At 43.6% G+C, this 10,625-nt stretch overlaps 1 protein-coding gene across 1 annotated transcript; it reads right to left on the reverse strand.

Moving 5' to 3' along the window:
- Positions 1 to 2,120: 2,120 nt before the first annotated feature.
- CBLN4 (cerebellin 4 precursor) lies at positions 2,121 to 9,898 on the reverse strand. Its single transcript, XM_069496166.1, has 3 exons — positions 8,265 to 9,898; positions 5,170 to 5,286; positions 2,121 to 3,550 (listed from the first exon to the last, which is right to left on the reverse strand). Exons 1-3 carry the CDS (start codon positions 8,553 to 8,555, stop codon positions 3,353 to 3,355), a joined length of 606 nt encoding a protein of 201 aa, XP_069352267.1. The 5' UTR covers positions 8,556 to 9,898; the 3' UTR covers positions 2,121 to 3,352.
- Positions 9,899 to 10,625: the final 727 nt, after the last annotated feature.

A 10,625-nucleotide genomic window follows, 5' to 3' on the forward strand; every position in this document is an offset into this window, starting at 1 on the left:
TGTTAGAGGCTTTAAGTTGTAGTAATCATAGTAGGTCCTTTCTTGAGCTCCTACTATGTGCACTTCACATGTTTTATTTAATGGTCACAACCAATTATTTATTGTTTCCAAAAAAATAACTAAAACACCAAGGGGTGAATAAATCTGCCCAAGGTCACAGAGCCAGCAAATGAAGGTTGTAGGAGTCTGTCCAACGCCTGTCCAAAACCCACATGTCTCTGGCTCAATCATTTTGTCCCTTGTAGCTTTTGTTCTCTCCCTTCAATCTTATCTTCCCAGTCACTATGTTTGGGAATGGCTCTTACTTTCAAAAACCAGCTTAGGCTGAGTATCTAAGGCTCTCATTCTTTTGTTTTGTTAATTTCAAAATATTAAGGGGGTACAAATGTTTTTGCTACATGGACAGCTTTATAATCTAAGGCTCTCACTCTGACTTCATCCCTCCACTTGGGATCCACTGTTACAGGTACCCTCCCTCCCATATTTGATAACCACAGCCTCAGTGCCTTTGCTTTTCTTTGTTTTTTTTTTTTTTGTTTGTTTGTTTGTTTGTTTGTTTTTTGGTAACAAAAACGTTAAAATTATTTTGTTTAAATTTAAATGAAGCCATAAAATTGCAATGTTACTTGTAGCAGTGCCTTTCAAATAGACTTTCTCTTGAAAGTTTCAAGTGGATTTTGCATTTCACATTATGTACACTAGAGCTTAAGAATTAAAGTCAAGCCCTTTACCAGTATTCTCTTATGTTCAGAAAAATCAAGAAAAATAAGGGCAGTCCCCAAAGTATGTTTATAAAAAAACATTTCTGCATTGATCTATTTTGATAATCACCTAATTTTCTCTGCTCCATCATAGGTGTCTACTGGTAATTCCAGTACTCCAGAGCCATTTTGCCAAAACAATGACTAATATTACATAGTTGTCCGTTTGGATTGGTTCCAAAACCCCTTGTGGGATACCAAAATCTGAAGATGCTTAAGTCTTTTATATAAAATGGCATAGTATTTACATATAACACATGCACATCCTCCTGGATACTTTAAATTATCTCTAGATTACTTATAATATCTAATATAAGGTACATCCTATATAAATAGTTGTTATCCTGTATTGTTTCTTCATCTGTATTATTTTTTATTGTTGCATTGTTATTTTTATTTTTTCCTGAATATTTTTAATCTTCATTTGAATCCACAGATGTGAAACCTGTGTATACGGAAAGCCAATTGTATTGATTCAAGTATGATTCACCCTGTTGCGATGTATAGACAAACTCTGACTACAGAGAACCAGGTGAAAGTCTATGATAGAGCTGGTGTATTTACAGAGGATTCCACTCACATTTAGACGAAAGCCTCCTTTATTTAGTCTCTCTGAGAAATATTTTTTCATATTACAAAATCACAAAGGAGGAAGGGTTTTTGAAATAAGGTCAGCTGGGGGGGGTAACTTGCCAAGCAATTGAGGATCCATTGCCAGCATCTCCAGATAATTCTTTTTGGAGAAGGAGGAGAGTCTTCCTGGTGGATGAATGAATATTTTGACTTGGTGATTAATCACAATTATACTGGAAGGAGTGCCCACATGTGTCTCCCTGTAACACCTTCCTGCTGCCCCTAGCTACAAAAGGCCCCCCCAAAAAATTGTTTTAATTGACTAAAAACTAGCAAATTGAACCAAATCTCCAGACAAGGCAGGTGTAGTAACAATTCCTCCTTTAAAAACAAGCCTGTGATCTTCTGTTTGTCTTTTCATGTTGAGGAAAGGGCAGAACTTTTACCCAAAGTCTTCAGTTTAAAAACATTGGTCTTTATGCTCCTCATCACTCATTCATACGTGAGCACCCTCACGATATTTTGGGAGATCTTTTTAAACTTAACTTCCTAACAATAAGTCCTTCTGAAAGAAGAGTTTACTAAGTTCATTGATTCTCTTTTGGCAAGCTTGCAACTCCTGAATTTGGACAGATTAAACCGAGTAAAGATTTCCTATACTGATTCTGAGGACATTACCTGAAAATTCAGAGAGCTTTTCTTAAACTCCAGGAAAAAAGAAACGCAGAGGAAGGGAGGAAGAGAAGGAGACAGGGAGGGAGGGAAGAAGGAGAAAGGAAGGAAGGCAAGGAAGAAGGGAAGGAAGAGGAAATAAATCATGTAGAATATATATTTCCAAAACCAAAAGGAAAAAACAATTCAACTAACATATATTAACCTTTATTCTATAACAGAGACATAAATAATTTTATGAATTCATATGACCTATACAAAAGACAAAATAAGATATTGCACTAAATTTAGATATGGGATATTTGAATTTAATATTAGCTAAACAGATAAATATATACAATTTAAGGAGTTAAGGCAAAACCAGATGATACTTCAAATACAACATAAGGTTTGAAAAATAGGTATAATTAAAAACAACAGCATCCCACCACCAGTTAATAAAGTGGTCATGTCTAAGGAAAAAAAAAATCCCTTAGGTTTTTAATAAAGTGGTTATTATCAATCATGTTAATTAAAGTTGAGCAATAAAGTATAAGATCTCACTTGGAGGAGGGCTGTTTTGCCAAGGTTTGGGGATTGAGCACTTAGAATTCTGGTAAGCAACTTTTTCCTTGTCAGATCTGTGATTTATTCTTCCTATTAGAAAATATAATTTGGAAAATATGACTCTTTCACATATATAATTAAAATACAACTATGAAGGGGTTTTTTTGTTTTGTTTTGTTTTGTTTTGAGGGAAGTCAAGTTGATGATCTCATCATAGTCAAGGTAAATTTGCGGGCAAGCCATTCATTACCTTATTTGTAGAGAAAACACAATGCCAGTCACTGAGAAACAATTCGCAGTTATCTTAAGAGAACAAAACAAACTAATTTCAAAGGAACAAAAACAAGTGTAGTCAATATATCAACACAGTATACAGTTCTTTGGCAGTATCACACTAACCGTTGCTTGAAGTCAGAATTCGAGAGTTTTCTAATTCTTAGACCCAGTTGCCAGTCTTTTAAAAATAAACAAATAAAATTCCACATCTCAAAAAATTCAGTAATCCCAGGAAATTAAATTAAGAGTGAACCTTGCAGACAGCTTTTTGACTGTTACATTTAAGCATAGATAGGTATTATCTGCTTTGAGTCCCAATCCAAATATACTGAAACACGAACACACACAAATAATCTGTGAAACTCTGTATTGGTTCAGACAGGTCTAGAATCTTCAAAGAGAATCCATATTCACCCATGAAAAACCAATAAAAGACATCAATCCAATGATGAAAAAAATGTTCATCCAATAACTCAGGGGCGGGCCACCCCTCACCTGGATAAACATCACGGAGAAATCAAATTCTATAGAGGAAACACCAGAAAGCCAGAGAACGTGGAATACTGCCAGCCTCCAACCAAATTACCTTTCTCCAGTTTTAGGTAAACCTTATCCTCTTTATCTAAGTAGAGTAGGACTCCATTAGTGGCGGCTTCACGAGTAACATCTTTGTCCCCAGCAAAGGCAGATATTACTGGTTTTCCATTTAACATCAGGTTAACCTAGAAGAAAAAAAAATCACTAAAAAGCTCCCTTTAAAGTTAAAACATCTACTGGGAATAATAAATAATGTCGAAGATGACAGACCTAGTAAAATACATGATGTTCAAGTATATGTCCCCCTCCTTTCAAATTAGCCAATTGTGAGGGCCTTAACTTCTTTGTCTGCTGAGCTGGTTTTTAAAAAAAAAAAAAAAAAAAAATTTCCCACAGGAATTTCCTTAAATTCCTACAAAAGAATACCATCCATGGGGAGCAACCCAGCCATGTGAAAACTGGCTTCCCCTCAGCACAAAAATCAAACTTACTACTTTATTTACCTCTTGCACCCAATAATCTTTTGGTAAAAAAGCAGGCGTGTAGCTTCCCAGTGCATTCATGAAAAGACACACTGTGCGCATTGACCTGATGAACCCAGATGCAGCCAGACTCTGCCAACATCCTTGCAGGTTTCTGTGCAGCTGGAACATGCACAGTGCTGAAAATCATTTGAAATAACAAAGTGTGTGTGTGTGTGTGTCTGTGCGCGCACACGGTTGATTTATTTTTGTTTTCCCTGATAAGAAATGTGTATTAAAAATAATGATCACCACTTCCACTAGAGATTTTATTGATGAATAATTAGCAAAGAATCAATTCCAAATTGTATTAACTTTTTTCTATATTACAATTTTTATTACACTGGGTCTAACATTATATAATTTCTAAATATTGGGGCTTGGAAAAAGCTTTTCCAAATGAAGTAAGTTTGCTTACTAGATATTCATTTTTTTTAGATTAAAAGTAATACTTAGTGCCTTAAATCTGATGCTGATTAATTTACCCACTTACTAGGACATGTAAATGTGGTAGACGAGTATGTAATCTATCATTCACATGGATGTAATGTACAATATAAACATTGAGCATAAGACAAAAAGTTATCCTAGAATTCCATAGACATGAATTGGTGTCATTTGGCATTAGCACATTTGACTATTACAGGAATTAACTCCATTGTTGCCTTTGAGTGTAAAGTCAAGCCCATTATCTTAGAAAGCGGAACACAAAATATATTGTTAACTGTGGAATTGCAATTGGTAAGAATTCACCAGCATCAGAGTAACTGAGGATAAACGGAAGCATAAGTTCAGCACATCCTTTGAAAAAAGCATGTTGAATAGTTGTTCCTTCATAAATTTATTCTTAATAGTTAACCAAACCTCATAATTTGTAAAAAAAAAATAGGAAATTTGTTTTATTTAGTATACACTTGTAAAGCTCTACTAGTCTTACAAGTTTTTTTCCTTGCAAGTTCAAATAATTTCTATACATGCATTAAATAAAATCATGATCTTATACAGAGATTTCTGTCAACAAATTTTTACTAAACCATGTTTTTTAAGTGTTTGGTTGTTATTAAGGTAATAACTTCAATTGTTTATTTTTCTACATTTTTTTGTCACATGCCTTAATGGCTGTTATAAAGAAGAAAATCAGAAATTAGTTGTTTTAAAAGATAAACAATAAAGATGGATGTTTATTCTATTAGTGAAAAAATGTCTTTGGATAAATCCATAGATACATAGCCCACTAAAGATGAACGCAGTTGGCCGGAGATGGAATGGGTCAAAGCACATACCTGGATGGTTTGGCTCTGGTAGACCTTAATGACGTGAAAACTGAAACTGTAAATTCCTTTTCTTGGTGCTACAAAGACAGACTCCAGTGTGAAAAAATTACCCACATTTACTAGTATCTAAAAATAAAAATAATAAAAAACAGTACATTATTACGATATTTTCTTCTGTAAGTAAAATAAGTTTCCTTCCTCCCTCCCTTCTCCCCTTCTTTTCTTCCTTCTTTCCTTCCTTCCTTTTCTTCTTTCTTTCTTTCTTTCTTATCAACAACTAGCTTAAGAACTCACAGAGAATAAAACATCTAGCTCTATTTCTTTCCTCGTAGCTAATTTGGAAAATGGACTTGTGTATTGGAAGATGTTTATGTCTTTTAAATGACATAAGAAAAACTAAAGTAACTGCTTTGTATTCATGTCTCAATTTCCAGCAAGGCCCAATGGCTCTGGAAACATCTAGGTAATATTTGAGGGCTTATAAATATTAGCTTTACCTTGAGAGTCAGATAAAAGGCATCTGCCACGTGTTTACATTCCTACCTTCTACAAGCCTTTGCAATGTCCAGAGGTGACGTTTCTAAGCCAGCCAATCGGCATCCATGGACTCTCTGCAGTCATCCCTGGACACACAGAGGCCTGGGCACCCCCTCCACTGTGTCACATAATCCTTGACACTGAACAGTTGGTACACAAAGTGATCTGAATGCCTGGCCCTTCCCTGAGCCTCCGCCAACCCTCTCCTAAGATCCATGGCCATTTTTTTTTCACTCCTGTGCCATCTAGGCCTTAATTATAATAATTTGGCAATGACTCAGCCCTTGCAGGCTGCCAAAGAGCACGAATAAGGATAGTCTATGAAATAGGTGGCCTTTCCCTGTATCTCCCAGGGTTGTGCATTACCCTCCTATCTACCTGCTCTTTATTTTAAGTTCAAGGGTCAAAAGTGAAATTAGGAACTGTTTCCCAAGAAAGCAACAATGCATTTTGTATGCCAAGATGTTCGGCCTGATTCTATTGCTTATGAAATTAACTCTAAATTTCAATAAGTGACCTCTTACACTAAATTTGCAATGTCACATAGGTAAGTTCCTTCTTATGAGAAGGAAAGAGAGACTGTATGCAAAATATAGTATGACTTCCATTTCTCTCCAATAATAAATCTATAAGTAGCATTAAAAAAATCAGATATCCTTAAAACGACACATCTCCCATATACCAATGACAATCTGCTACTATGTCTTTTAAAGACTACATTCCTGCCAATATTAACACATTTTCAAGCCTCTTGCATAATTCCCTAAAAATGTACTATTACCTCTGAGCAATATAACAGAATATAGTGACAGGTGGATGTACCAGGCTCAACACCTAACTTAAAATTCATGTACACGTATAATTTTATTCTGAGATTTCGGAATCTTCCAAGTAGGCATCAGATTTCTTTTCTCTGACCTGATGATAGGTCAGAGAACAACAAGTTAGCAGCTGTGCAATAACCCCAACAGAGGCTTTACAGGGAATTTTTTTTTTCAAGCACATCTAAAATAATTTGAGGTGTTTAGTAGCGACTTCCGGATTCAGATACAAGTAGCGTAATTCATTAGCAATAATGGAAATGGCTGATTAGTGTTGACTACACATAAAGCTGGATGTTGACTCTACATTGTAATTGGACCATCCAGGCACATCAAGATTTATAACTAAAATGTGTCTTGTTGTCTCTAAGATGCATGGCTCCCTGAACAGAAGAACAAACCCTTTTCCTCTTCTAATTGACAGAAAGGTCATTGAAAAGAACACCTCATACAGAGAATAGTGCAATGTCCACAGTATTTGAACATTTAATTAACGCATTGGAATACAAACCAGGAGTGGTGCTAGACTTATTCCATCGAGATGGAAAATACTGCACCAAAATGCCAAATGGAGCTACTTAATTCTTTAAAAATGATGGCTATCAAATAGTAAGCCCCCAGAGAGACATTCTCTGTCTTTGGCCAGCTGGAGAGTGCATTACTTAGGAAAAATTAAGTAAAGAAATGCCTACCCTTACACATCCTGTGACAACACTTAACCTGTGCTCCTGTACATTGTGACTTCGCCTACACCTGTGAACTGTGGATTTACAATTTTAAAAGACTCTGGGTACTGTTGGGGTTGAAATTAAAACTTCCGAGTCACTTTTCTTCCTTAAGACCCCTTGCTAAAGGTAAGTCAACATCCTGGGGTTTCTCATCATGCCAAACCACAGAGCACCAGGTCACTAAACAGAAACCACAGCTTTCACCAGATCCTCCCTCATCCCCTACCCCCAACCTCAAAGTCTGTCTTTCCTCAGCAATTTGCAATTCTCTGAAAAGCCAGGAGCCCAGAAAGGGAGAACCAGCTCCCCAGCGCTTCCCTACGGGAGCTCAGCGCAGTTGCCAAATTCCTTTCCTCCCCTCCTCCGCAACTTTTCTCCAAGTACCGCGTCCTGCCTACTCCAAGGCAGCGGCAGCAGCGCCTGGAACGTGTTTGGGGACCCTGGCAGCGGAACCCAGAGGCGAGATCTGACCCCCGGCCCTCGCCCCCGCCCTCTGCGGCCCCCTGCCAGATCTCTGCAGAGAGTGTGGAGGCCCCGAGCTCTCTTTGGGGAGAAGCTTTTCTACCTGGGAGAAACAAATCAAACGTTTATCCCGCGTCCGCGAGAGTGTCATAGAAACAGCCTCGGCGACACCGGCAGAGGAGTCTGACCCAGGGAGTCAAGCTCTGGCCAAGAGATCGCGATGTCCAGGGACCAGATTCCCTTCAGCTGCTGCCGACCTGTTGCTGTTAAACTTGTCCTGAGCTCTGCTGCCCGCCTCTGCGCACCCAAGCCTGTCTCCCACCGCCCCAGCAGCCTCTTTTAGAGGCCAGGAGGGAATGGGGGCCGGGTTGGGGGGGGGGGGGGTAGACGTTAGAAGTTTCAGGCCCGCGACATATTTGGAGAGGTGGTTGCTTAAATGACTCCCCCGCCCCAATATCCCAACCAGACCGCCTGAGCCTGGGCAGGCAGCCTCGGTCGGTTGGAGGTGCCTGGTGACCGCCCACCCTTCAGTGCCTCGCGTCCCTCCGGGTCTGACCTGATCAAAGTAGATGATGCGCGTCTTGTTGCTCATCTCGGATGGCTCGTGGTTGGTGCTCCGCACCGCCGAGAAGGCGACCTTGGAGTTGGCCGCCCGGACCGATATCCCCAGAGGGGAGGAAGAAGAGCCCTTGGAGTCTGTTGCTGGGTTCGAGTCGCATACCACCAGACACTTGCCCTCCAGTACGATGGGCTCCGTGTCGTTCTGTGCCCAGACGGGCAGCCCCGGCAGCGTGAGGACCAGCAGAACGGCCGGCACCACGGACAGCGCCCGGCGCCCGGAGCCCATGGTAAGCCGCTTGGGCAGCCGCAGCCGGCTGGCGCTTCTGCTCGCCCGCGTCGCCTCCTACCCGGGGATCCCGGAGCTCGGGATGATGCCAGTGGCTATGTCGACAGCGTTGCAGGAACGACGGCGGCGGCACGCACACTTCCACCAATTCTGTGGTTTGAAGTCAAAATCTCCCTTTGAGCTCTGTCGCTGGCTCTGTTACCTTTGTCCTTTAAGGAGCTCATGCAGAACCCCCTACCCTACCCTCCTCCGCCCAAGAATCAGCCCTGCCTGGGGCCCCTGTGCCCACCCTTGTTCCCAGACATCTAAAAGTCATCAAACCCTCGCATTCACACCTCAAGGGAAAAAATAATAATAAATTCTCGCCCCAAACCCAAGCAGCACCAGATAAACCACAGAACAGGAAAAACAGAGGGAACGCAAAGAGAAGCCAAGCGTGGCGGTGCCCAGTGGTGCGAGTGTCGGTCCCGTAGAGTCTGGCTTGCGGCAGGAACGAGTTACAGAGGCAGACGGTGTTTCCAGGACCGAGAAGAACGCAAGGCTGTGTTCATGGCCAGGACGCTAGCGACTCCCACTTTCGCTGGGTCAAAAATTCCCCAAAATCTGGTGCCACTCAGAGATAAGAAGGTAGTCAGCAGCTAGCCGGGTGCCCCGCACCGAAAGCACACGTTCGCGGGATCAGTTCCAGGGTGCTGGGCGCAGGGTGCAGGGCAGCTCGTCCGGCGCGGGGTCCTCTCCTGGCTCTCCTCACGTCCCGCGTCCCTGCGCACAACTTTCTCTCTCCTAGCGCAGCCCGGAGAGCGCCAAGCGGGCACACGCGCGCTATTTATAGGAGTGCAGCGTCCGGCTGGGGTTGGCTTATTGCTCAACCCGCGGGCTCCGGGGAAAGGGGGAGAAGGCGTCTGGTGACCCCATCTGAGCAGCTCCCTCCTGACGTTTAACGCACCGTGGAGCAAGCGGGGCGCACAGCACTGCTGATTGGCAAGGTCCGAGGCCACTCGACCCCCGAGAGCGCGCGGCGCGGAGGGCGTGTGCCCAGAGAGTGGGGCCCACAGCCCTGCGCTTGCCCAGCTCCGTGCCTGCTCCCCTCCTGGTCGGTCTGGTCCCGCCGAGAGGGCTGCGGCTCCGGTCGCCCCTCCCCAGCGCGGGACTCTGCGGCCGAGCGCCCTCCGAGCGGAGCGCGGCGCTGCCAGACCGGGTTGCGGAGATGGAGGGGCCGCGGCAGACCCGCGCGGCGCGCTGCCCCGAGCCCGGGGACCGCCGGCGTCCAGACCGCGCCTGGCGGGCAGCCGGCCCCGCCGAGCCCTCGGGCCTGCCGCGCTCAGGGAAGCCTGGGGCGGCCCAGACCCGTGGGGGCGGCGGGGAGGAGGTGCCTGATTCCTTCCTTCCGCTCCGGGAAGAAGAGCCCCAGGAGCCGCAGGGGCGCGCCTTCACACCCACACCGCGAATCCACCCCAAAAACAGAGTGAGAGAGGCAGTTAACTCAGCCAGAATAAGTGCTCTGAAACCGTGCCACCTGAGCAAACAAGCCAACCCCGCTGCTAAGAATACGCCATCCTTCGCCCCTTTTGACGAGCCTCCCTCCCCCGCGACACCCACTGCCATCTTGGCCTCTGATTGGCAAGAGTTGTCGTCCTCTTCCGCAGCCACCACGAGGAAGGGCGGCTCGTCCCTGTCTGTGACGGGCTGCGTGAACTTGGCCAAGTCACTTTACCCTCTCTGAGAGGGCGGCAGTTGGTAAACTAAGGTCCCGTGAGCTTTCCCGTCAGTGATGTTTGTTTGGGGTCATGGCACTTCCTGCCTGAATTCCTCCTGGATTTCCAGCTCCGGAGGGCAGGCAGCGTATCTTTACCCCCCAGTCATTCCGAGCTCCTAAAATTGTGTTGACGAATTATTAACTGAAGGGATGTTTGTTGAGGGAATGGGACAGATGGCTCCCTGTTCCTTCCGGAGTGAAGGGCATCCTCATTAGCGTGGCATTCAAGTCCTCCGCAACAGAAGCCAGACCTGAGTCTCCAGAATTGTCCCCTCTCGTGGTCCTTCAGGAGAGCTGGATAGTGTGCCGTAAGT

This window comes from Eulemur rufifrons, chromosome 20 (genome assembly GCF_041146395.1).
Source record: "Eulemur rufifrons isolate Redbay chromosome 20, OSU_ERuf_1, whole genome shotgun sequence".
Taxonomy (NCBI): domain Eukaryota; kingdom Metazoa; phylum Chordata; class Mammalia; order Primates; family Lemuridae; genus Eulemur; species Eulemur rufifrons.